Raw genomic sequence first — 26,691 nt, forward strand, 5'->3', positions numbered from 1 at the left:
TGGAAAAACTCAGCAAGTCAGGCAACATCCGTGGAGAAAAATTTACGGATGTTGCCTGACTTGCTGAGTTTTTCCAGCATTTTCTGTTGTTATACCACATTCTGTATGCTCATTACCATTAGGACGTTCCAGGTCATTTTGACAGCAGATTTTTTTTTTGAAGCAAATATTGTTTTGTGCATTCTATACATAAATGTACAATTTATATCACGGTGTTGATGGGCTTTGGTTGGGCAGGTTCATGCTAACTATAGTTGTTTCGATGACTCGTGCAGTGACTGACTCCATTTGCAGTCACTCGGTGAAATGAATTCCCTTACAGGCCAGTAGCACTTAACTAAATCTTCCATCAGCTTCCTCCAACCCTTCCCCTAGTTTGAAATACAGCCATTACTTGCTACTAAGAAATCTTGTTCGGTTACACTGTGCAGACTCTCGAGTCTAAATGTTGCAGAGCAATCTCCCAACAGCCCAGGCTGAAATTCCAACAGAAAGTAACGTTCTCTCTGCCGATTTCCAGCGCAGAATGGATGAGGCTGTCAGGATGACATCATTCCTTTTTTTTTGAGGCTGCACAAATCGCTACTCGAGCTATCTGAGCAGTAGCTGGCAAATTTACTGTAGTAAAGTTCGGGCTAAAGGTTAACATTAAATGACCAATATCATGCATGGCTTTCTTTGAGACACTGAACACAATAACCTGGTGGAGTGTGGCTTTCGACGGTTCTTGGCACCACAGTCCTTTATGCATTTCCCCTTCATTGAAACACACGCAGCTGTCAGTTTGTTTTCACACCGTTACTTAAGGTTTATTCATTAAAAATATAGCTCAACGTCATTGCTCAAGGATATCTCCATCTCCTCCCCCATTCTGGTTCTGAAGCTGAAATATATAACCTTGATTTTAGTTAGAGCTCTCCAGTCCTCCCTTTAGCTTATCAGTTCATTTAATGTTCAGAATTGTATTTGGTCACCTCATCGGGATGAGATAAAATTGCAAAATGACGCACAATCTTATCAATTTTGTTCCAGCAATCTTGTCAACCCAGAGGCATTACCTCTACAGTCCCAGTAATCATCCTTCTCTACTATAGGTGCAATATATTCCTGGTAAACTCTATGGCAAGCCTTTCCTTTGGTGGGGGGGTGGGGGCAGAAAGAGAGAAGAGTTGTGCAATATTTTCACCATGGACATGTCACAATGATGCACGCCAGTTCTATTTGAATCATTGCATCGTGGGGGTGAGGTTCCTCGGGCTTCACATTTATGCATGAAAATGGGGCTTCCACTAAAGCTACAGCGGTGAAGCGGGAAAAGCCCCGAGGAAACTCACCCCTCACTTGTTGGTTAAAAAAAAAAATCTGCCAGATCCTTTCTCAGGAAGACTTTGCCTCTTCAAAATAAGTTGACCTTGCCATGAGGCCAATCCCCTGCTCACTCGAGCTACCTAACTTCCCTTTGTGCCCCTCTATGGTGGCTGACACGAAATGTTTCTCCCTCCGCACTGACTAGCTTCCCTTCCAAACCACTGTCATCACCCACTCCTCAAAAAGCTCACCTTGGCCCTTCAGTCCTTGGAAATTACTGCCCCATCTCCAACCTCCCTTTCCTCTCGAGCCCTTGAACATATTGCCTCCCATCTCTCCCGCACTTCCTTGTTTGAATCTCTCCAGTTCAGGTTCTACCCCTCCCACATCACCAAAACAACTCTAACAAAAGTTACAAATTACATTCACTGTGACCATGGCGCATTATCCCTCCTTGACTTCTCTGCACCCTCCTCCTTTGCCGCCTTTCCTCCGTTGTCCAGCTCAGTGGGACCACACTTGCTTGGTTCTACTCACCTATCCGATCATAGCTACAGAATCTCTACTAATGGCTTCTCTTCCCAACTCCACAATATCAGCTCGGGAGTCTCCCAAGAATCCATTCCTGCCCCCTCCCTTCCTCATCAGCATGCAGCCATTTGCCGATATCATCTGCAGACACGGGATGAGCTTCCACATGTACGCTGATGACACCCAGCTCTGCCTCTCTGAACCCTTCCACTGCCTTTGTATTGTCAGATTGCTTGCCTGACATCCATTCTTGGATGAGCTACAATTTCCTCCAGTTAAACATTGGGAAGACCAAAGCTATTGTCGTTGTTCCCCAATACAAACTCCGTACTCTTTCCTCCAACCCCATCCTTCGCCCCACCCACTGTCTTGGGCTGAACCAAAGGGCTAAATTTTCGTGGAGCCATCAGGCGGGGTTTCAGGTGTGTGGGGGGGGGGGAATCCCGAATTTGGGGGTCCCGGCACCATCCCGCCCAAAACCCCGCCCCACAAGTTTCAGGGGCGGCGGGTACCTGCCCCGCACTGGGACCCGCCGAAACCAGGTGGGAAGGGATTAGTGCCAATTAACTGCCTGTTAACAGGTAGTTAACAGGCAGTTTTTAGCCTAATCCCTATTTTGAGGGGTTTCGTGTGGGTTTCCCGATGGCTCCAAACCATGCCAGGTTAGAGCAGGCGGGCCGTCGGGTTGAAGGATTTGGAGGGGTCGAGATGTTGGTGCTCAGGTGAGTGATGGGTGCATGAGTGTAAAGGTAAGTGTGTTTGGTGTGTCTAAAGTGTGTAAAGAACTTTTACTTACCTGTACTTACCTTCACAGCCTTTCTTCCTGTAGCCGTCGGGAGTCCATCACTCAGCCGGAACTTAAAGCTGAATGGCTGCGATCTGTCAAAAGTGACAGCCTTCAGCTTTGAGTGCCGGTGTGAGTTCTAACTGAGTCTGTGCAGAAGGACTCATGTTAGAATTCGGACTGTCAGTGTTTGACAGCTTCAAACAGCTGTGAAACACTGGTATTTCATCTGTCAAGGCCTTGCCCTTCCCTACCTCTGTAACCTCCTCCAGCCCAACATCACCCTTAAACCTTCCATTGCTCTGTCTTGAGCCTCTCGTGCACCTCCCCGCCCCATCATTGGCAGCCGTGCTTTCAGCCTCCCAGGCTCATGCTCTGGAATTCCCTCCCTAAAATCCTTCACCTCTGCACCTCCCTCTTCTTTAAGACTCTCCTTCAGACTCCCCTCCTTGACTAAACTGTTGAATTACCCTTTCTAATATGTCCTCCTTTGCCTTGCAATCCCTATTTTCCTTACCCCTCTGTGAAGCACCTTTGGACATTTTGCTGCAGAACAACATGTTTAAACATTGGAGCCAGTACTAAAGTTATTTCCAGTAAATTCCACAGATGGAACAAAAACCTGACTATGAATAATTGTCATGTGTCACATTCAGCCCTCCTGTTTCTGAAAAGGCAATTTACTCTAAAGGAGGTTTATTGTCTTGTTGAGGGGAGAGATAGCGGCTGAATGTGATAACAGAATGACCAAAATGATTACCAACAATAAGACATCTATAGATTGTGATGGTCTCCGAGTGTCAGCCATTTGGAACAAGGTGTGTTTTGAAAAATTTAAAGTGTGTAATTTTCCTACACAAGTTTTTGTCTTTCAAGCCTTCATAAGTAGCATTGATGAAAGTGTCAAGTTGAACTTGAAGTCTGCTATCATCTTAGATACCACCAAATGGAAGCAGAAAGAGAGCAATGTTAGCTGTGGTTTCATTGGTAACACTCTCGCCTCTGAGTCAGAAGGCTTGTGGGTTCAACTCCCATTCCAGAGACTTGAGCACATAAATCTAGGCTGACACCACTGCATTACTGAGGGAGTGCTGCACTGTCGAGGGTGCCGTCTTTTGGATGAGGCGTTAAACGGAGGCCCTGTCTGGCCCCTCAGGTGAACGTAAAAGATTTCATGGCACTAATTCGAAGAAGAGCAGGGGATGTGTCCCAGCCAATATTTATCCCTCAATCAAGATCATTATAAACAGATTATCTGGTCATTATCACATTGTCTGTGGGAGCTTGCGGTGCACAAATTGGCTGCTGCGTTTCCTCCATTACAACTTCAGAAGTATTTCATTGGCTGTAAAGCACTTTGGGATGTCCTGATGTCGTGAAAGGTGCTAGATAAATGCAAGCCTTTCTTTTTTTTTACATCACTCCCTGTGACACAGCTCCAATGTTGTTGCGTTTTGTCTGTGCTCGTGTACACCAGCTCTTCCTCTTGGGGTGCACTATAAAAAATATCTCAAACCTGGTTATTCAATACAAGGTATTCTGTTGGTGCATTAAACACAAGCAACCCTTTATTTCCACGAAATAGCCAGTGTCGTTGCAACAAATTCCCTGGTTCAGGAGTTAATATTTGCACAGTAGGTATTCATAGGGAGCAGAGCTGAAAACCAGTCAAGTAGGTGACTCTTGTTTTCTTGCTAGGAAGGGGGAGCAACTTCATAATTTTAGAACCTAAACATCTCATTCAATGTCAATGGCAAACATGATTTGAGACTTTCTGTACATGGCTTCATCTGTTTGCTTGGTCCACAGGCCAGTGCTGGGAGGACTTATTTCCTCATCCTACCGACAGCATCAAGAGTCACTGGCAGCAGAGCGAGAGAAACGGCGCCAGGAGAGAGAAGAAAGACTGCAACGGATAGAACGGGAAGAAAGAAACCGATTCAAGTAAGAGCCTGTGATAGGAAACACTATAAAGAAATCAGTAAGAGACACAAAGGAGCTTGGAATAACTGGACACTGCTTCATTTATCCTGCACTATAAAGTTTCATAATTTGCAAATTTATGGTCGATTTGCATTAAAGTGGCATCACGGCACCACACTTCTGTGTTTGAAATCCCATCCCTAGCAGAGGCTCGCGTTGGCTTTTCTCCAGGAGGTGAGTTGCCAATCTCAGCAGTTTTGAACAGAGATAAAGTGACTAGCTTATGGGAAGATAGAACGATTGGCTGGAGTTCTATGTTAAGAATGCACTTAACATAGATAAATGCAAAGAAAAGTGGAAATCCAGTGGACCAGGAGAGCTATAAAAGGCAACATAGGGACACAAGGAAAGTATTAAGAGCTGCAAAAAGGAATATGAAAAAAACTTGCAGGGGATATCAAGTCTAACTGTAAACGCTTTTAGAAATACATTAAGAGAAAGAGAGTGGCTAAGGGAAATGTGAGCCCATTAAAGACAGACACAGGTGATACTGTAGTCAACAATAGCAGATTTGTTAAAGGAGTACTTTGCAAATGTCTTCACAGTAGAGGAAGAGGACAAAATAACAGCGGCACAGGGGAAATTAAAACTAAATCAAGGGGAAGAAATTATTGGATTTAATATAAGTAGAAAAATGGTAATGAAAAAAGTTATGAGACAGAAGATAGAGAAATCTCCAGGACCTGATGGTTTCCACCCCAGGGTATTAAAAGAAGGAGGTGAGGAAATTGCAGATCCGTTAATAATCTTCCAAAGCTCTCTTGGTTCGGGAATTGAGCCGTTGGATTGGAAAGTTGCAAATGTCTCTCCATTATTTAAGGAGGGTGGGAAAGAGAGACAAGGTAACTAGAAACCTTGAGTATACGAGATTGAAGGATGATTTAATCCAAGTGTTTAAAATGATAGAAGGATTTGATAGGATAGGTACAGAGAAACTATCTCCCCTGGTGGGGGAATCCTGAACAAGGGGGCTGGGAATGCTTGGACAGTTGGAGCTTTCAAGACTGAGATTGGGAGATCTATGTTAGGTAAGGGTATCGAGGGATATGCAGCAAAGGCAGGCCAAATAGGGTTGAGGTACAGATCAACCATGATCAAATTGAATGGCAGAACAGGCTTGAGGGGCTGCATGGTTTACTCCAGTTCCTATGTTCCTAGCATTCCTAATCCTTTTTACTCCCTGATGACAGGAAGGGGGGAAAAAGAGTGGGAGAGCAATAGTGGTAGGGGATTCTATAGTAAGGGGAACAGATAGGCGTTTCTGTGGCCGTAGACGTGAATCCAGGATGGTTTGTTGCCTCCCTGGTGCCAGGGTCAAGGATGTCACTGAGCGGCTGCAGGGTATTCTGGAGGGGGAGGGTGAACAGCCAATGGTCGTGGTCCACATTGGTACCAACGACATAGGTAAAAAGAGGGATGAGGTCCTGCATCAAGAATTTAGGGAGCTAGGTAACAGATTAAAGAGCAGGACCTCAAAGGTTGTAATCTCTGGATTACTCCCAGTGCCACGTGCTAGTAAGTATAGGAATGGGAGGATAGAGCAGATGAATGCGTGGCTAAAGAGTTGGTGTAGGGGGGAGGGTTTTACTTTCCTGGATCACTGGGCCTGCTTCTGGGAAAGGTGGGACTTGTACAAGTCGGACGGGTTGCACCTGAACCAGAGCGGGACAAATATCCTTGCGGGGAGGTTTGCTAGCACTGTTGGGGGGGGTTTAAACTAACTTGGCAGGGGGATGGGATACAGAGGGGAGCTGAAATAGGGGGGGATGTGCTGCCAATTATAGAGAAAAAAACAAGTCAGCTTGGTAGACAGGGCAAATATATAAGGGCAAGGCTGGATGGCATCTATTTTAATGCAAGGAGTCTTGCAAATAAGGTGGATGAACTGAAGGTGTTGATAAACACATGGGAGTATGATATTGTTGCTATCACGGAGACATGGTTGAGGGAAGGGCAAGACTGGCAGCTCAATATTCCGGGGTACAGAATCTTCAGGCGAGACAGAGGGGGAGGTATAAGAGGAGGGGGTGTCGCAATATTAATTAAGGAGTCAATTACTGCAGTAAGGAGGGATGATATATTAGCAGGGTCCTCTAATGAGGCCATATGGGTGGAGCTTAAAAACAAAAAGGGGGCAAGCACTTTGCTGGGAGTGTACTATAGGCCTCCAAACAGTCAGGGGGAGATAGAGGAACAGATATGTAGGCAAATCTCAGAGAAATGTGCAAATAATAGGGTAATAATAATGGGGGATTTCAACTTCCCCAATATTAACTGGGATAGTCAGAGTGTGAAAGGCTCAGAGGGTGTAGAATTCTTAAAGTGCATCCAGGAGAGCTTTTTGAGCCAGCATGTAGAAAGTCCTACAAGAGAGGGGGCGGTACTGGACCTAATTCTAGGGAATGTGGCCGGCCAAGTGGAAAAAGTGCTAGTAGGCGAGCACTTTGGTGATAGTGACCATAATATGGTAAGATTTAAGGTGGCCATGGAAAAGGACAGGGATGGGCCGGAAATAAAGGTTCTAAATTGGGGGAAGGCCGATTTTAATAGGATAAGGCAGGATCTGGCCAAAATGGACTGGGATCAGCTACTTGTAGGAAAATCCGCATCGGAGCAATGGGAGGCTTTCAGAAGGGAGATTGAGATCATACAATGGCAACATGTTCCCGTAAAGGTCAAGGGTGGTTCCAAAAACCACAGGGAACCTTGGATGTCAGGGGATATACGAGAATGGATTAGGAAAAAAAGGAGGGCTTTTGGTAGATACAAAAGGCTAAAGACGGAGGAAGCCCTAGAGGAGTACAAAAAGTGCAGGGGGATACTTAAAAAAGAAATTAGGAGATCAAGGAGGGGCCATGAAATAACACTGGCAAGCAAAATAAAGGAAAATCCGAAGATGTTTTATAAGTATATTAAGGGTAAGAGGATAACTAGGGAAAAAATAGGGCCCATTAGGGACAAAAGTGGCAATCTGTGTGTGGAGCCGGAAGATGTAGGAGGGGTTCTAAATGAATTTTTTGCATCTGTTTTCACTATGGAGAAGGACGATGTAGACATAGAAATAGGGCGGGGGGACTGTGATATGCTCGAACATATTAACATCGAGAGGGAGGAGGTATTGGCGGTTTTAGCTGGCCTAAAAATGGATAAATCCCCAGGCCCGGATGAAATGTATCCCAGGCTGCTGTGTGAGGCAAAGGAGGAGATTGCGGGGGCTCTAACACATATATTCAGGACCTCTCTGGCCACAGGGGATGTGCCAGAGGACTGGAGAACCGCTAATGTAGTACCATTATTCAAGAAGGGTAGTAGGGAAAAACCGGGGAACTACAGGCCAGTGAGCCTAACATCAGTGGTAGGAAAATTATTGGAAAAAATCCTGAGGGACAAAATTTGTCTCCACTTGGAGAGGCAAGGATTAATCAGGGATAGTCAACATGGCTTTGTCAAGGGAAGATCATGTCTGACTAATTTGATTGAATTTTTTGAGGGGGTGACTAGGTGTGTGGATGAGGGTAACGCAGTGGATGTGGTATACATGGATTTCAGTAAGGCCTTCGATAAAGTCCCGCACAGGAGACTGGTCAAGAAGGTAAGAGCCCATGGAATCCAGGGTGCCTTGGCACATTGGATACAAAACTGGCTTAGTGGCAGAAGGCAGAGGGTGATGGTCGAAGGTTGTTTTTGTGACTGGAAGCCTGTGGCCAGTGGGGTACCACAGGGATCGGTGCTGGGTCCCTTGCTGTTTGTGGTCTACATTAATGACTTGGATATGAATGTAAAGGGTATGATCAGTAAGTTCGCGGATGATACAAAAATTGGTAGGGTGGTAAATAGCGAGGAGGGTAGCCTCAGTCTGCAGGACGATATAGATGGGTTGGTCAGATGGGCGGAACAGTGGCAAATGGAATTTAACCCGGAAAAGTGCGAGGTGATGCACTTTGGGGGGACTAACAAGGCAAAGGAATACACAATGAATGGAAAGACCCTAGGCAAGACGGAGGGTCAGAGGGATCTGGGTGTGCAAGTACACAGATCCCTGAAGGCGGCGGAACAGGTGGATAAGGTGGTAAAAAAGGCATATGGGATACTTGCCTTCATTAGCCGAGGCATTGAATATAAGAGCAAGGAGGTTATGATGGAGCTGTATAAAACACTGGTTAGGCCACAGCTGGAATATTGTGTGCAGTTCTGGTCGCCACACTACAGGAAGGATGTGATCGCGTTAGAGAGGGTGCAGAGGAGGTTCACCAGGATGTTACCAGGGCTGGAGCGCTTCAGCTATGAGGAGAGACTGGGCAGGTTGGGTTTGTTTTCCTTGGAGCTGAGGAGGCTGAGGGGGGACATGATTGAGGTGTACAAAATTATGAGGGGCATAGATAGGATGGATGCTGAGGAGCTTTTTCCCTCAGTAGAGGGGTCAATAACTAGGGGGCATAGATTCAAGGTAAAGGGCGGGAGGTTTAGAGGGGATTTGAGAAAGAACTTTTTCACCCAGAGGGTGGTTGGAGTCTGGAACTCACTGCCTGAAAGGGTTGTGGAGGCAGAAACCCTCACAACATTTAAGAAGCATTTGGATGTGCACTTGAAATGCCATAGCATACAAGGCTACGGGCCAAATGCTGGAATATGGGATTAGATTAGACAGGGCTTGATGGCCGGCGCGGACACGATGGGCCGAAGGGCCTCTATCCGTGCTGTATTACTCTATGACTCTATGACAGCACTTTATTGATGGGGGCTGTTGAAATCCTGCAATTATCCATCTGTTTTATGTCAGCCAAAAGATGCTCAGCCCAAAAGGTTAACGAAGAGAATAGGGATAAAAGAGCCAAGTTGAGTAGCCTACATATCACTGACTAACGAGGTGACCAAGGATTTTTTTAAAAATTGAGTTTGACTCTCTAGCCCCGAGTGGGTTGCCAATCTGCGACATGTACTTCTATCCACCAGCCTGTACCTGGAATTGACCCCACCTCAAATCTTGGGACAGGTTCATTTACATAAAAGGGGTGGGTGCTCACACCATTTGCAGCACTGCCTGGGCATCTGCCGTGCAGGTTTGGGGGGGTGGGGGTGGTGAGTCAGAAAAATTGGGGCGGGGAGTAGAGGGAGTTGCATGTTCCGATCAAAGAGGCGAATATTTTTCGATTTAAAAAGCTGACAATGCCTTTGTCGTTGGTTCCCTAACTGCTCTGTGATTGATTGTCATTGGGAAGCAGCATTTAGGGTCTCGCTTGCACTTCTATGCAGAGAGTACACCTGCATCACACAAGGAAACCCCCAACTTCTCCCGTCACAGTTTTGCCCAAAGTTTTTTTCCTCCCCTCCCCCGCTCAGGTTGTGTGATTTTTGCACTCGGAATGCTGAGGAACATCAGGGTTGGATTTCAACACTCCTTAACAGAACTTAGCAGTGCAACAATCAGTCAGTAACCCCCAAGCCCTGACTCCATGCAAAGTGCAGTCAACAGAGAGATTTCCTTAAATTTGGAAGTTCTAACCTTAATTGCATTGTGAACTTTGAAGAAAATAACGCCGCAAAATGGGAAAAAAAAGTTTGCTGCAGGATGCACAAGATTTATCGAAATATCTTGAGACCCTGGGGGCAATTTGAAGTGGAAACTGGGCGGCTGGGAAATTAAAATCACCCGGGTTACTCGCCCACTGGAGCGCCATCAGAAACTCATCATTCCGAAATGTAACCTGCTCATCTGAGCAGGCGGAAAGGACGCCTGCCCAAAGCCTGCGGGGTCCTTCTTTACTTATGCACGTCGCGTCCTGATGATGTCATCGCGACCTGTCTGCAATTTTAACTGGTGGGCTGATTGGGAATCCGCTGTAATTTACCCGCCAGGTGAATATAGTGGGGAGAGGAGCCGGGCCGGAAGAAACCCAAACAGTTCCTTTTTTTTTTTTACTTTCCTTGCGGGGGCAGGAGGAGCAGAAGTGCTCTTCAAGGCTCCACAAAGAAAGCTTAGTCCTCCCCTGCCGCAGCTTCCCCAACCCCACCACCACCACCACGAATGTGAGACCCCCACGAGATGGCCCCACCAAAGCCAACTATCTGGCGTCGGGGAACTGCCTACAGGCCATGTGATTTTTCTGCTGCTTCCCGTCTGTTCCAAGTGGGAAGTCGGCCAGCTGGATTTAAATGAGGCCCGGGAGTTAAAACAGCCCAGGCCTTGTTGCTGGAGCAGTGAGTGAGTTTTCAACTCGCCTCGTTACCCACCCACGCACCCAAAACCTGTCGGGGGTTAAAATCGGGGCCAAAATTTCAGTTACATCTTACATTAGCTACTTCAAGTTATTTAATCAAATTTTGTTATAACTAAATGGATAAACATTCAGTTAGTATGATGCCTGCTTTCCCTGTTTAACTTTTGTGTTCTATTTGACCATAAACTCAAGCTATTTGTCCACATCGTCCATCACCAAGGCCACTTTCGTCCACCTCCAGAACATTTCCCACTTACCCTCCTCCATTCCCCTACCGCTGCTGAAAACCTGATCCATGCTTCCATCTGGCAGTTGTGGATTGATTTCTCTAGTGCTCTCCCTGTTTCTATCCTTCACAAACGTCAACTGAAACAGAATGCAATGCCCTTCATCTGGTTCCATACACCCACCAGTCTGCTGCTGCCAAGCTCGAGTGGCTCCCTGTTCCTGATTAAATCAACCAATATTCTAGTCCTCAAATCTCACCATTGTCTTGCTGTACCCTATATAAGCGACCTTCTCCGGCCATACATCTCAACATGCACATCCTTATTCCTCTGACACTAGAATACTGCTTGTTCCTGCTTTGTAATCCTAATCAACAGCTGATATTTACCACTATGCCCCCAACCTTTGGAACTCTTTTGTAAAACTACATTGCCTTGCTAGCTCCATCCCTGCTCTCAATGCCTGCCTAAAACTCTTCTCCCTAACTCATAAGTATTCCTACTTTTCCTGCTTAACTTTCACCTTCTGCCTTATTAAGCAATGTGAGATGTTTTATTTTACTTAAAGAACATTATACAAATGTAAACTCTACTCTAAAGAAGATAAAGACCATTGCATGTTTTACCTGTGACATTTTGGAATTGATTTGCTGTGTTTGAGGACACTGGTGTTTTTTGATATGAGTTGTCTGCAGCCATCTCTATTTGTATAGCAATCCATAGGTGCATCAGTGCAAAGAATCCTCCAAAGTCATTTAAATGTTGAAGATTTTCTAATAGAATTCTGTCTTTGACCGAATAACTAGAGGTAAAGAAACTATATGTTGACTTAGTGTCACTGTCTTCTCAGTAACTTTTGCTGATACCTTTTACTCCATTTCTTTATCTGTTCTGTCTTTTAGTCGGGGGTATATAGAGAAACGAGAAGAGCAAAGACTGGCAAGAGAAGAAAGGTTTGATTATTCTGCTAGAAGTGCACACAAGCTTTTGTTTGTTTAAAAAATAGTAACTTTTAATGAAACTAATCAACTTCATAGGAGGTTGGCATTTTTCAATAATCGTTGTTGCTGTGTAGTTTTTATGGGGCTAATATCATTCCAGAACTGGCTACTTGGGATGCCTTCAGAAGGACTGCAGAACTGGGGCAAACCTATCTGAGATTATATACCTTCTAACTCCTTTGACATTCAGCTAACTAACAAAGGGAATCAAATATGTATCTCTCCTGATTACATCATCCACAGAATGTCTTAAATAATGGCTGAGCATCTCAAAACTGCTCTCCAAAGTGATAACGGGGTTTCCACCTAGCATGTGTCAAAGATACAGTGGTGATATGGGACCAAGTTCGAGGAAATTCCCGCCCGATGTATTTCTGTAACATGCTTCTGCTTTAGGCCACCTGGAACTGTGAATTGTTCCCAGCATTAGACTGTCGAGGATTGAACCAAAGCCACCTCCCACCTTCATACAACCAAACATTTCCCACTTTACACCATTAGTCAATATGGATAGTGATCACACACGCATGGGCAGAACGTACTCTCACTCTCACTCTCACTCGCTCTCTCTCTCTCGCTCTCTCTCGCTCACTCTCACTCTCTCTCTCTCACTCTCACTCTCACTCTCACTCACTCACTCTCTCTCACATACAGTACTGACAGGGAATATATAGTGTTTACCAGCAGACCACCACCAACATTGGGCAATGATAACCAGGGATTAGATACCACCCTCCACCAGCAATTGCTTTTAATAAATTTTTCAATTACAATACCGTGCCCACCACTTACACCGTTAGCATTGGCAGCCGCCTATATCGGCAAATAGAACTGACCATTTGGCATTACCATAAGAGTCAGTTAGAAAGGTGCTGCTTATAACATATTATAAGATATGATTATATTGGATAAGATAAGATAGTTTATAACCTCTGGTATATTATTATCAGGAAAGACTGAACAGGCTGGGGCTCTTTTCTCTAGAAAAGAGAAAGATCAGGGGTGAACTTTAAAATTATGAAGAGGTTTGATGGGAGCGACGTAGGGAAGATGTTTCTGCCTGTGAGGGAACCCAAAACCATGATAGTCACTAATAAATCCAATAAGGAGTTCTGGAGAAATTTCTTTACCCTGAAAGAGGTGAGAATATGGAACTTGTTACCACATGGAGTGGTTGATACAAAAAGCATAGATGCATTTAAGGGGAAGCTGGAAAGTTCATGAGGAAAGGAATAGAAGATTATGCTGATGGGGTTAGAGGGAGTAAGGTGGGAGGAGGCTCGCACAGACCAGTTGGGCCAAATGACCTACTTCAGTGCAGTAAATTATTTTGCCATTAAATAAGCACTTACCCTGCACTCATTGATTTAGAAGCCTTTGCTGATTTCAGGCAAAGTCAGATCTTCATGTAGAGTGGCTGCAAATTGAGGTGGAACCCTTCTCTGTTGGGTTAAATTCTGATGGAGCGAAAGCGATGCTTCTTCAGCCTGCCCCCATGCCTCATCCCAACAACAACAACAACAACTTGTATTTATATAGCACCTTTAACACAGTAAAACGTCCCAAGGCGCTTCACAGGAGTATTATAAGACAACAAATTTGTCACATAATGAGAAATTAGGGCAGGTGACCAAAAGCTTGGTCAAAGCGGTAGGTTTTAAGGAGCGTCTTAAAGGAGGTAGAGAGGCGGAAGAGAGAGAATCCCAGAGCTCAGGGCCTAGGCAACAGAAGGCACTGCCACCAAAGGTTGAACGATTATAATCAGGGATGCTCAAGAGGGCAGAATTAGAGGAGCGCAGATATGTCTGGGTGGGGTGGGTTATGGGGCTGGAGGAGATTACAGAAATAGGGAGGGGTGAGGTTTTGGAGGGATTTGAAAGCAAGAATGAGCATTTTGAAATTGAGGCGTTGTTTAATCGGAAGCCAATGTAGGTCAACGAGCACAGGGGTGATGGGTACACGGGACTTGGTGCGAGTTAGGGCATGGGCAGCCGAGTTTTGGATGACCTCAAGTTTGCGTAGGGTAGAACGTGGGAGGTCAGCCAGGAGTGCGTTGGAATAGTCAAGTCTAGAGGTAACAAAGGCATGGATGAGGGTTTCAGCAGCGAATGAGCTGAGGCAAGGGTGGAGACGGGCGATGTTACGGAGGTGGAAATAGGCGGTCTTAGTTATGCTGCGGATATGTGGTTGGAAGCTCATTTCAGGGTCAAATATGACACCAAGGTTGTGAACAGTGTGGTTCAGCCTCAGACAGATGATAGGGAGAGGAATGGAGTCGGTGGCTAGGGAACGGAGTTTGTGGCGGGAACCGAAAACAATGGCTTCGGTCTTCCCAATATTTAATTGGAGAAAATTTCTGCTCATCCAGAACTGGATGTCGGACAAGCAGTGTGACAACTTAGAAACCGTGGAGGGGTCGAGAGAAGTGGTGGTGAGGTAGAGCTGGGTGTCATCAGCGTATATGTGGAAACTGACGCTGTGTTTTCTGATGATGTCACCAAGTGGCAGCATGTGGATGAGAAATAGGCAGGGGGCCAAGGATCGATCCTTGGGGGACACCAGAGGTAACGATGCGGGAGCAGGAAGAGTAGCCATTGCAGGTGATTCTCTGGCTATGATTAGATAGATAAGAATGTCAATTTAAGGGTCATATCTGAAGAGTTCAAGCGGTTTCCCAAAAATCTAATCAGATATTCCCCTGTCACAGACAGTGCTACATATGCCCACAGGAAGCAACCATAAGTTCCATACTGGGCTGCATGTGGGTCTCACTATGCCACACTAAAACAGCAATAGACCCAGAGGGATTGATTGCCGTTTGAATCTGCAGCCTATCGTTCAGGGAGCAAGATGGAACTCGTTGACCAGACTGGTCTGTGGCCTCTTCTCTCCCCCACCCCCCAATTTAACAGTGGCAACATACCCTTTTAAAATCCTGGCAGTTGTGCAGTGTGTTTGTCTCTAATATGTAAATGCTTCCATCCCTGGGATTTGAGATGTTGTCATAGCGAGAACCAAGCAATGGGCGGAAGTTCTGCCCATGTGCGTGACACTGCCAGTGTTTCTAATCTCAAGGTACAGCTCCCAATTGCCCTGGTGATAGAGAAAGATTTTCCCCTCATCCCCATTTCCTTTTGTAGGGACGTGCACATCTGAGCCCAAAGTATCTGAATTGGATCAGTTCACCTGTTTGATGAATTAATGTGCACCGGCCTGTTTTAGAGCTTGAGTCAGTGCTGTTCTCCATTACTCACTATTACTAGTGTCATACGTTTTATTTTTGAACTCTCTTTTGCTGCTTTGAAATCGACTGAGCCAGAACAAAGTCAAACGTAGCAAAGAACTTGTGAATCTACTGTTTGAATCTATTTCCAATCTTTTCAATGGGCACATACTGTACAGGTGTGACCGTTGACTGTCTTCACAATACAGGAGTGTCATCTCCCACCTATACCCGCTCATCCTCTTATTCTCAGCAGTGTTTGCAGTACCCTCTTGTATATGCTGATTAAAAAGGTGCCAACGATAATGTGGAACTTGAAGTAAACAAAAAAAATTGGGTAAAATGTATCTAATTTTGAGGGCATTAGGGTTTGCTTATTAGTATGAAGATGCTGTGTTGAGAATTGTGCCTGCTTCCCATTAGTTCCAGCGCCAAGCACTCCCAGATACAGACTAAAGCTACCTCCGCTCGTCCCCAGCGCACTTCTTTACTGCACCAGTTTGACATTTCTACTTGCTGCCCAAGCATTTCTAAATGAGAGTTCTAACTTGTGGGTAGTTGTGGGCTGTAACGTGTGTTGATAACTTGAGCACAAATTTTTGGCATGAGTACACACCAGGATGCATCATTTTATACTGGTCCGAACATTTTTGGTGAAATTATCGACGAGAGGAATTTCACCTCCCAGGACGGTCCAAACTTAAGAACTCTGCAGCTGCCAAAGAGGTGAAGTTGTTCCACTCCCATCTGTCTGGATTGAATTTGAACCTGGGTTCCAGAAGAGAAATGTTACCGAGGTGTTCTTGTATATACTTTGATGTCTTTTTGTTGGTGCGTTTTTTCAGTGCTATTGGTTATAGTTAGCCTATTTTACAACAACCCATATTTAATTTAGGTTCCATACAAATAGTTGTCGGAAAAAAAATCTGGGTAAAAATAAATCTAAAGCTGTTTGGCTGGGAGCAGCCAGGACTGCGAGTTATTTTAGTGCCAATGTTTTTAAGTATGAGGAGTATGATTGGTAGCAAGCAGCAATAAACAGTTCAGAAGCACTGTCCATGCAAATGCAAAACAGATGTATTTTTCTTTTCCGAAGCAGCCTTTGATGACTAAACCCAACATGACGTAAAGTTCCACATTGTTGGAATAGATGCAGGTTCAGGGAGGCGAGGCAACGTTTAGAAGGTGGTGACAACTCCTGTGTCCCGTTGCATCAGGGATCAGAAAGGAATGGAAAAGACCCCATTGATAAATATCTCCCGTAAACCGTTGATGTGTTTAAGCTTTCTTGCAGTCCGTCTGCAGGTAAACTCGCGCTCCAGCCAGTTCGTCTTTCCTTAGATTCTGTCTGAGTGTGGTTTAGTCATTTATTTTGGCAGTGTTGCTGGCTTAGGATGCAAGAAAGAGTCTGCAGTGTAATGCACGCGATACGCTACATGCTGAAGCTTACGTGGGCTTCTTTTCAGATACAAGTACCTGGAAAAATTAGCGGCGGAGGAATATGAGAAGGAAGCCAGGAATCGGGTGCCGCGGGCACGAAGCGACCTTTCCCTCACCCTGAGTTCACCTGTAGCCCCATCATCCCCCATCCCGAGTTGCGTGACTCCGTCCCCTGCAGAGCCTCGGGAGGAGCCGAAGCCTCCACCAGCACTGTGTGAATCGCCGCAGCCTATAGAACGTGAGTACTTGGGGAAAAAAGCAGCAAAGTTGCTTTCTGCCTGCATGTGTAAATGGGTTTGCAGCAATCCAGAGACCATCCAGAGAAGGCTGAATGAGATGGTGCATATCTGTTACAGATTTCAGAACACTGTCGATCATTGCAGCAGGCAGAGACACGTAGTACAAAAGGCAGTAGGGTGATTGATTAAACTACGGTTTAGTTTCCTCGCTTTGCAGTTTTTTCTGTGCACTGCTAGACACATTTGCACTACTTTAACAGGGTCATTAACCATTTATTGTAAATGAGCAAACTACGCAAATATGCAAATTGGAATTTAGGGATAGATTGTGCAAATTAGCCCTTCCGATGGGAGCACGTGGCGGGAATTTGAAGGTGGCAGTCCATGCGCTTCATGCAATTTTGTCCATTAATTCTAATAGAAAGAAACTTGTGGGGAAAACTGAACTCCAGACTGGAATTCCTGCTCTGCCCTTTTCCTCACACACAGGCTCTGTGCTGGGATCAGTGATTCATCAAATTTGCCTCTTGATATGAATGCATTAACCAGTGCGCTAAAAATAATGCAGAGAAAATGTATCCACGAGCAAATTGATGTGTTTATATTTTCCCCCAGTTTTTTTTCCCTATCTTTCCTAAAGGAGGTGATTGTTTTTGGGACACAGCTCCATGCGAGAACCGACTGTGTGAGCATCAGCAGAGCTTACGACTGGTGAATATATTGTGAAGGGCATCACAACTCAACTTGACTTTGTCGTCCCAACGCGCACACTCCAGGGTTCCTGCACATGAGTGTAATCCAGTGCTACTCATTGAATTACAACCATGAGCAGGAGCCCGGGCTCATCGTTTTTGTTTGTCCCCCTCCCCCCTAGCCCCAGGGCACTGAGGTTAATTTTATAGTGGCCAGCTGAGTTGATGGAGGACCCAGTCTGGGACTTTCCCAGTCTCCATTGATTGGTATTATTATCATGCAGCACGTGTACCCAGTTATCCATTGGGGGAGACTATTTAAATGTATTTTAAATGAACTGGTTTTCATTTATTTTCCATCGCTCCCTGCAAAGACCTTGACTTTGCGAGAGCTATGACATCTGAGGCCAGTTGGAGTGATGCCCAGATTTTGGTGGGGGAGGGAGAATCTAGTTCTTCAGACGGAGATGCAGAGTCTCAGCTATCAACCCACCTAAGTGGGATAAATTACTTGCAATGTGTTTGTAAAGATTTCCTAGCCAGTTTTATATTGGTCAAAACATATACAGATTTACAGGTGTTGGCCATGGCTCAGTGGTAGTACTCTCGCCTCTGAGTCAGAAGTTTGTCCCACTCCAGAGACTTGAGCACATGAGTATTGAGGCAGTGCTGCACTGTCAGAGGTGCTGTCTTTTCAGATGAGATGTTAAACCGAGGTCCCATCTGCCCCCTCGGGTGGATGTGAAAGGTCCTATATCACTATTCAGGAAGAGCAAGGGGAGTTCTGGCCAATATTTATCCCTCAACCAACATCACTAAAACAGATTTTCTGTTGTTTGTGCACAAATTGGCTGCTGCTTCACCTACGGTACAACAGTGACTACACTTCGAGTTCTTCAGTGGCTGTAAAGCGCTTTGGGACATCCTGAGGTCATGGAAGGTGCTATATGAATTTTTTTTTCTTTTACACAATAGAATGCCTGCTTCATTCCTGAATATATTTTTTTTAGCCCTTGGAGTCAGTGGAACAGAATCTCTGCGGTGGGTTTTTAGCAGAGTGCGAGCTAAGCCATAAAACATAACAGGCTTATAACTTGGCTTGAAATGTAGTACCCAGCAATCTGGATGTGCCAGATACTGCGATATTTGCAAAGCCCTTGAGCTGGATCTCATTTCCACACAGTCCATAACACGTGAAGGGAGCACCATTTGTTTTCACAAATTAAACTCCTCACATAGACTGTGAATGCACAGCGAGCTGTTGCAGAAGACTGATGGTGGATAATTTATTTGCAACATTGCGGGGGATATTTCCCCTTAAAACGAATGGGAGATATCAAGACTTGAAATATATTTTGCACGATGGTAGCATTTGCTTGTAAAATGTCATAATCGCGGTAACACAATTTCTGACAGTGAATTGCAGGTAATGGATGGTCATATTCTCAGGTTTAAGAAAAACACACATGTTTTAAACCCTCAGGAACTGCAATAAAATTTAAATAACAAAAATCTAAACTTTAGCAAAATTGTCAGTATTAACTTTTTTTTGCAAAATGTGAATGAAAGAACATTTTTAGAGTTCTGTATATTTTCTTAATTCTGCATTATTGCCATTAATATTGGTCAACTTACAGAAAAAAATTATTTATGCAGATGTGAAAGATTGAAGAGTTATGTATCCTGCAAGCTGAAATAATGTTTCAGTATTCAAAGGCTCAATGAAATGCCAGATGGTTGTGGTTGTTGGAGGCTGCAGGAGTTCCTCAGGGGTGAATCCTAGGCCCAACCATCTTCAACGGCTTCATCAATGGCCTTTCCTCTGTCATAAGGTCAAAAGTGGGGCTGTTGGCTGATGATTGCACAGTGTTCAGCTCTATTCACAATTCCTCAGATAATGAAGCAGCCCATGCTCGCATGTCCGCATGCGGCAAGACCCGGGCAACATCCAGGCTTGAACTAATAAGTGGTAAGTAACATTTGTGTCACACAAGTGACAGGCAATGACCATCTCCATCAAGATAGAGCTAACCACCGCCCCTTGATATTCAATGGCATTACCATCTCAGAGTCCCCCCACCATCAACATCCTAGGGGTTGCCATTGACCACAAACTTAACTGGACTAGTCACATAAATGCCATGGTACTAGAGCAGGTCAGAGGCTGGGTATTCTGCAGTGAATGACTCCTCTCCTGACTCCTCAAACTCCCTCTACCACCAACAAGGCACAAGTCAGGAGTGTGATGGAATACCTTCCACTTGCCTGGATGGGTCCAGCTGCAACAGCACTCAAGAAGTTCAACTCTATCCAGGACAAAGCAGTCCGCTTAATTGGCACCCCATCCACTACCTTAACTACACACTCCCTCCACCAACGGTGTACTGTGGCTGCAGTGTGTACCATCTACAGGATGCACTGCAGCAACTTGTCAAGGATTCTTCCGCAGCACCTCCCAAACCCGCGACCTCCACCACCTGGAAGGACAAGGGAAGCAGGTGCATGGAAGCACTGTCACCTCCATGTCACACACCATCCTGACTTGGATATATATTGTCGTTCCTTCATCATCACGGGACAAAAATCCTGGAACTCTCTCCCTAACAGCATTGTGGGAGCACCTTCACCAGACGGCAACGTTTCAAATAGAAGGCCCACCGCCACCACCTTCTCCATGGCAACCAGGGATGGGCAGTAAATGCTGACCTTGCCAATAATGCCCACACCCCGGTAATGTTTATTTTTTAAAAAGGAAGATAAACTAGCAGCTTCCTAGTAGGGCACCATAGAGACAATTAGCAGCATGTCCACACATAGGCACCCAGGCACATTGAGGTGTGCAAGCATGACTTAAAGCAGCTTTGAGGTGACAAAGCGACCCTTGCTGAGGTGCGGTTACAGGGATGCATCATGTCTGTCCTTTTGTAACTTGCTGCTCCTATCTACCTTCACCCCATCTCTCCTAAAGGTGCTAACCCTTACTGAGGTACGGTTACACGGATGCAACAGCTGTCTACTACTTTGTCTAAGTGGCCATTCTTCACTTGTGAGCCCAGAGAATAAGTGGTGGCAAGCTATTCCAACATGGAAGGCATCACAGCATAGGGCAGCATCCAATGTTTCTCTACTGAGGCATGATTAATTTTAAAATAATTAATGTGCCTTAATGCAAATCATTTTTCTAATGTGCCAAGCATGTCAATAAAATAGAATGGACCATTTTTCAAATGTTGTCACCTAATGTTATCAATTACTCCCTAGTTAAGTTTAACCTGCATTACATTTAAAGCATATCTCTCGCTCTAAACTCCCATAATAATGTGCCTCAACATCATTCTCAGGAGAGTGTCCCAGCTGCACAATTGTAATGTTTAATTTCTTACACCAGCTGACTTTATGGTCTGTCTGACTGAATTACCAATTTAAAGGTAAATTCACCAGTCTCGCCCTTCCAACAGGAGCCACATTGAAGGGAGCATGAATTAGGGGTAGGACTACAACGCGTGCTTGCTTTAAGGCTGGCTCCCTACTGCGAGTGCGTGATCGTTGAACTTAGCCCATTGTGCCAAATTAAGGGCAGTTTGTACTGGGGCCTGTACCCACTATGAGCTGGGTTAAGCCTGTTCAAACACATATTAAGTAGGACCATTACAGCCAACAGAAAGATGAGGCTTTCATCCCATCAGTCTGGGCTGGATTCAAATTCAGGGTCCAATGGTGAAAGAACAGCACCTTAACCCACTGCACCACCCAGTTCCAGTCAGGCAGTGTATTGGACCTAAAATATATTTATTTATGATGTACTGTACAAAGTATCAGATTTGCCGTGTTCTTTTGTTAAAGCTCTGTGCTTGTTATGAGTTCTTTGGCAGTTTCTCATCTAACTTACCCGATGACAGCTTTCATAAGTGGACCATGCCTTTGCACTTTCTGCCCTGCAGAATGGATATTGCCAGGGATTCACAATGATCCCAGTTGTGACACTGCCTCTCCTGCTTTAATCGCGCTTTCACTCTGGTAGTTGAACACAAGAAAACGAAACACAGGGAAAGACCAGTTGGCCCATCGAGTCTGTCCTATCCAGACAGACTGTATTGTTTGCACACCATGTGCCTCTCCCTGCTCTGAGCAGCCAGGCAATCTCCGAGCAAAAGCAAAAAAAAAAAAAACAGGGAAAAATGTTAGGTCAACTTAGGAAAAAAGGACTTTGTGAAATTCTCTGATGGAAAAAATATTAGACTCTGACCAGAGACACAACAGGCTAAAATAATTGATCAAATTTGTTAGAAAATCAGGTGGAGCTATAAAATACAATGTTAGATTGATGGCGAACAACGCAATTAGAATTTTTAACATAGTTTTCCAGTGCTCTCACTAGCTATTATCCACCAGTTACAGCAACCTCTTGCAATAAAGCAGAGTCCTTTCTACAGTACGGAGAATGATAACCGCCCCCCCCCCTCCTCAGCCAATGAAGTACTTCTGAAGTGTAGTCACTGTTGTAATGTAGGAAACGCGGCAGCCAATCTGCACACAGCAAGGTCCCACAAACAGCAATGTGCTATTGACCAGATAATCTGTTTTTGTTATGTTGGTTGAGGGATAAATATTGGCCAGGACACCGGGGATAACTCCCCTGCTCTTCTTTGAAATTGTCAGAGCCATAACAGCACAGAAGGAGGCCATTTGGCCCATCGAGTCCCTGTCGGCTCTCTGCAGAGCAATCCAGTCAGTTCCATTCCCCCGCTCTATCCCTGTAGCCGTGCAAGTTTATTTCCCTCAAATGCCTATCCAGTCTCCCCTTGAAAACATTGAGTGTCTCCGCTTCCACCACTTCCGTCGGCAGCGAGTTTCAGGTCCTCGCCACTCGCTGCGTAAAAAAGTTTTTCCTCACGTCCCCCCTATATCTCTTGCCCAAAACCTTAAATCTGTGTCCCCTCGTCCTTGTACCATCAACTAGTGGGAACAGCCTTTCCCCGTCTAGCCTATCCAAACCCATTATAATCTTGTACACCTCTATCAAATCACCCCTCAACCTCCTTTGCTCTAATGAAAACAAATCCAGCTTCTCCAACCTGTCCTTGTAGCTAAGATCCCCCATTCCCGGAACCATTCTGGTAAATCTCCTCTGCACCCTCTCAAGGGCCTTCACATCCTTCCTAAAGTGTGGTGACCAGAACTGGATGCAATACTCCATGCCATGGGATCTTTTACATCCACCTGAGAGAGCAGACGGGGCCTCGGTTTAACGTCTTATCCAAAAGACGGCACCTCTGACAGTGCAGCACTCTCTCAGCACTGCACTGGAGTGTCAACCTAGCTTTATGTACTCCAGTCCCTGGAGTGGGACTTGAACCCACAACCCTTGCTGACGAGAGGCGAGTGAGCTACCCACTGAGCCACTGCTGACACTAGATGGCAGACGGGAGACTTTTATCCTGCCTGTCTAGATCAGATTCAATCCAGGTCCTAGCGGTAAAAATATCAGTAATGGTCAAAATTAGGAATGCTGTCGGTTCTTTCTCAGAATACTTAGACAAATTCACTCACTCAAGGGGGGGAGGAAAGCACTTTTACTTTCTTGTTTGATTATAGGCGAGTTTATGCAAAGTTAAAACAAGATTTAGTCACTATCCTGAAAATGGTCAGTTTTGGAGATTGGCCTTTTTGAAAACACTCAGAATTGCGGAAACTTGTTATGAGGAATCTCACTTCTGGGCCCCAGTTGTAATAGCTGGAGTTTAAAAAATTGATGTACTAGGAAACTCTCCTTTTACCACTAGGACCTGGATTAAATCTAATCTAGCCAGGCAGTAAAAGTCTCCTATCTGCCAGCTTTGAAGGCCCCGCATGAAATGAGCTTGGACTGTCTCGGCTTGGCTCCTGCTGGGCATAACTTTTACATCACAAAAAATGTGACCAAATTGGAGCTGAACTGATAATCTCTCTCAAAGGCTGGTATGAGAAGTGGGGCGAAAAGTCATGCTTATACCTTGAAGGTGCTCTTCTGAAGGTGAGTGGATAACTTCACACTGCAATCTGTGCTGTTTCTGACCTAGGAGTGGTGGGGGCTGACACTGGCTGCCCAACATGGAAAATTGTTCCATTTCCCAGCACCTGATCGCAAAGATTCACCGAGGAAGACACCCGCTATTCCTAATGGCAGGTACACGCATACCACATGGTGTGACACCAAGCCATTCAAATGCGTAAGGCTCCGAGTTAAACAGTTGGTCTGCACTGTTAACTGACCTCAGCTGGGGCAACAGTGGTGGCAATCTGGGCTAGGGATGGGAAAAATCGCTTCCTTGCTGCTGTTTGCCATCCAATGACCTTGTACGTGTGCGAATGAGGACAAGAGCCAGTTCAGCTGTGGTGCCCCCACGGTCCAATAGCCCATTAACTTTCATTGTTTAGGCCGACACAGTGAAAGACACCCAAGGGCCATCATCACTTGTAGGACCACACCCTCACATGAGTCACTGCCTTGCGGAAAGAATGGATAAGGGGTGAAAGTTGACAAGTAAATTGGTGGGAAGGCACATGCACATTAGGAGATACTTTCTACAAATGCTCTGTGGAGCTTCAGTTTTCTCTCACTAGGATGTGCCACTTAGTATTTTTACCCCGGACAGAGGTCCTCTTGGCCCCATTGCAGGTGCAGGATCACACGGGAAAATAAAGACTTCTTATCAGTAGTAAACTGATTCTGCAGCAATCAGCACCCCCTGTATCTACATAACGTAAGAAATAGGAGCAAGAGCAGGCCATTTGGCCCCTCGAGCCTGCTCCGTCATTCAATAAGATCATGGCTGATCTGATCTTGGCCTCAACTTCACTTTCCTGCCCGCTCCCCATAGCCCTCGACTACCCTGTAGCTCAAATATCTGTCTGTCTCCGCCTTGAATATATTCAATGACTCCACCTCCACAGCTCTCTGGGGCAGAGAATTCCACAGATCCACGACCCTCTGAGAGAAGAAATTCCTCCTCATCTCCGTTTTAAATGGTCGACCCCTTATCTCATCCCATAACCGAGAGCTCGATTCCATGTGACATGCCATGAACACATTAGAATAGAAATGGCAAACTTCACATCCAAACGTGGAATGGACAAATACTATTTTTATGCAGGTGTTAACCTGTAAAATAGGTTAACAGTTACGGCGGCACAAAATGGCATAGCCAGGAATAAAGCACAAGTACATTCAGCATTCCGGTTGAAACGTCACTGATTGGAATTTCTACCCTATAATCTAATATTTAAGATGTACAGTATATAAAAATCAGGTTGTCATAATGAACTCCAGATTGCAGTCGCAGAACTGGTACACTGCCCTCAAACACGACTGTGACAATTCACTACAGCTCCACAGTCCGCTGTAGTGGGGACTAGTTAAAGTAGCCGGAGGGAGGCAGTTATCAGGTGGGTGAATGAAATGAATTTGAAGGCTTGCTGAGCCGATAGTTTGATCGTGCAGCAGCATATTTTAACACAGCTTTCCGCAGGTTACCGGTGTGCCAGAGAATCGAGCTTCTCGTGCTTTTTTGCATCCAGCACTTTGGGATGGTTTTTTTTTGTTGTTGTTGCTGCATGGGCTGTATGTGAGGCAGACTTCTCGTCTGCACCCGCTCAGAGGAAGAATCTGTTTTCACTTAAGTTGGAAATGAATGCAAGCAATTTAATATATGTACGGGTCAGCTTAAAAAATGGATCAAGTTGAACACTGGCCATCAGACATAATTACCCGATGAAGAGATTAATAAATTCTGCCGCTAGGCATTCGTGCCAGAAACTCCAGGTTTTGGAAGTGTACAAAAGGATTGGAATAGTTGGAGTCTGCTGGGGGGCAGGTGTCCTGGTGGCACATTTCCTGTATTCCAGTTGCAGTCAGTACCTAACAACATAAGCCTCTGTGTTCTGTTCTCTTATGGTTTTCAGAAGTCCACTTGCTTTTGTATGGTAAGGCCATTAACCTCTTGCTGTGCAAAGTCTCCTCTCTACGCTTAACTGACTCATATAGTCATTTTCAATGTCTTCAGAATCTTTTTAAAAGACATCTCCACCCCCCCCCACCCCACCCCCTTCCTAGCTGAATCTTACAAAAACTATTAAGCCACCCCCTTTAAAGAACAAAAGTCTTCCTTTATGAAATCTCTTGCATCAGTAAATTGTGTGCTCATCAGTTCATGCGTGTGTACACGTGTGCATTGAAATATATCAAATATTGGATTAGTAGGAGGGGATACAAGGCAATTGCACAACCATAGAGTTCCAGATGACACCAGCCGCAGCAGCTTGAGTGGCTTGTGTGTGGAACCCTAAAATTTTAAACTCCCTGTTTTATGTTTAACATGTTCCATCCAATTTTGAATGTTATTTGTGGATTGCCAGTATTTGGAGCTGCCCTGGGACCTTGTGGAGTGTCTGTTGTAACCATTATGATATAAGCAAATCCATTGCATTGGTCACGTAACTGGTGGAGTAGTGGCCCGGATTTTGCAGTAAGATTAACGATGAGGCTATCGGCGCTCACCGTTCTGAAGGAGTAAATTGGACAACAACTTCCGCCGTCCGCACGTGCCCAGTTTAACACGAAAATCAGGAAGTCGCTGTCTGATTTGCCCTGCTCCTCCACAAGCTTTGCTACTCCGGTACCTCGCAGAGAGATTTGGCATTCAAACACATGAAGGGCATGATGTTGCGGTACTTACCCACGACATACCCACCAAAGGCGCCATAAAAATTTAGGCCTTGTCCATTCAAGTGTAAGTGAATTTTTAATGGCGTGATAAGTCTTAATTGCTGCCAGACAACCTCTCTGGCACTGAAAATTAACTTTTACAAGTGTGGAGTCTCATTCCTTCAGATGTGAATTATTGTTGGAGATTTTAAAAAAATTCAAAATTCAAATTTTTTTTAACTTTTTCTCTCTGACTCTCTTATCTCTCTCTCTCTCTCCTAATCCAATCTTTCTTTCCCTCTCTTTATTTTTTCTTTCTGTACATGATGTGACATTGAATTCACTATTCCAACTTGCATGTC

General features: G+C 45.1%; 1 protein-coding gene across 8 annotated transcripts in view; it reads left to right on the plus strand.

The window, feature by feature from the left end:
* fhod3b (formin homology 2 domain containing 3b) overlaps positions 1 to 26,691 on the plus strand; it is a 724,225-nt gene that overhangs the window by 599,012 nt on the left and 98,522 nt on the right. For 6 of the 8 annotated variants that reach the window (XM_085989128.1, XM_085989121.1, XM_085989122.1 and 3 more), the window contains 3 exons: positions 4,433 to 4,567; positions 11,954 to 12,004; positions 16,742 to 16,953. In XM_085989128.1, coding sequence (XP_085845254.1) covers positions 4,433 to 4,567; positions 11,954 to 12,004; positions 16,742 to 16,953 — 398 coding nt within the window. The remainder of the gene's footprint in view (positions 1 to 4,432; positions 4,568 to 11,953; positions 12,005 to 16,741; positions 16,954 to 26,691) is intronic. The other 2 variants (XM_085989125.1, XM_085989129.1) reach the window with 1 other exon arrangement.

The sequence above is a fragment of the Somniosus microcephalus genome, chromosome 5 (genome assembly GCF_052327205.1).
Source record: "Somniosus microcephalus isolate GS21.2 chromosome 5, FLI_Smic_1.0, whole genome shotgun sequence".
Taxonomy (NCBI): domain Eukaryota; kingdom Metazoa; phylum Chordata; class Chondrichthyes; order Squaliformes; family Somniosidae; genus Somniosus; species Somniosus microcephalus.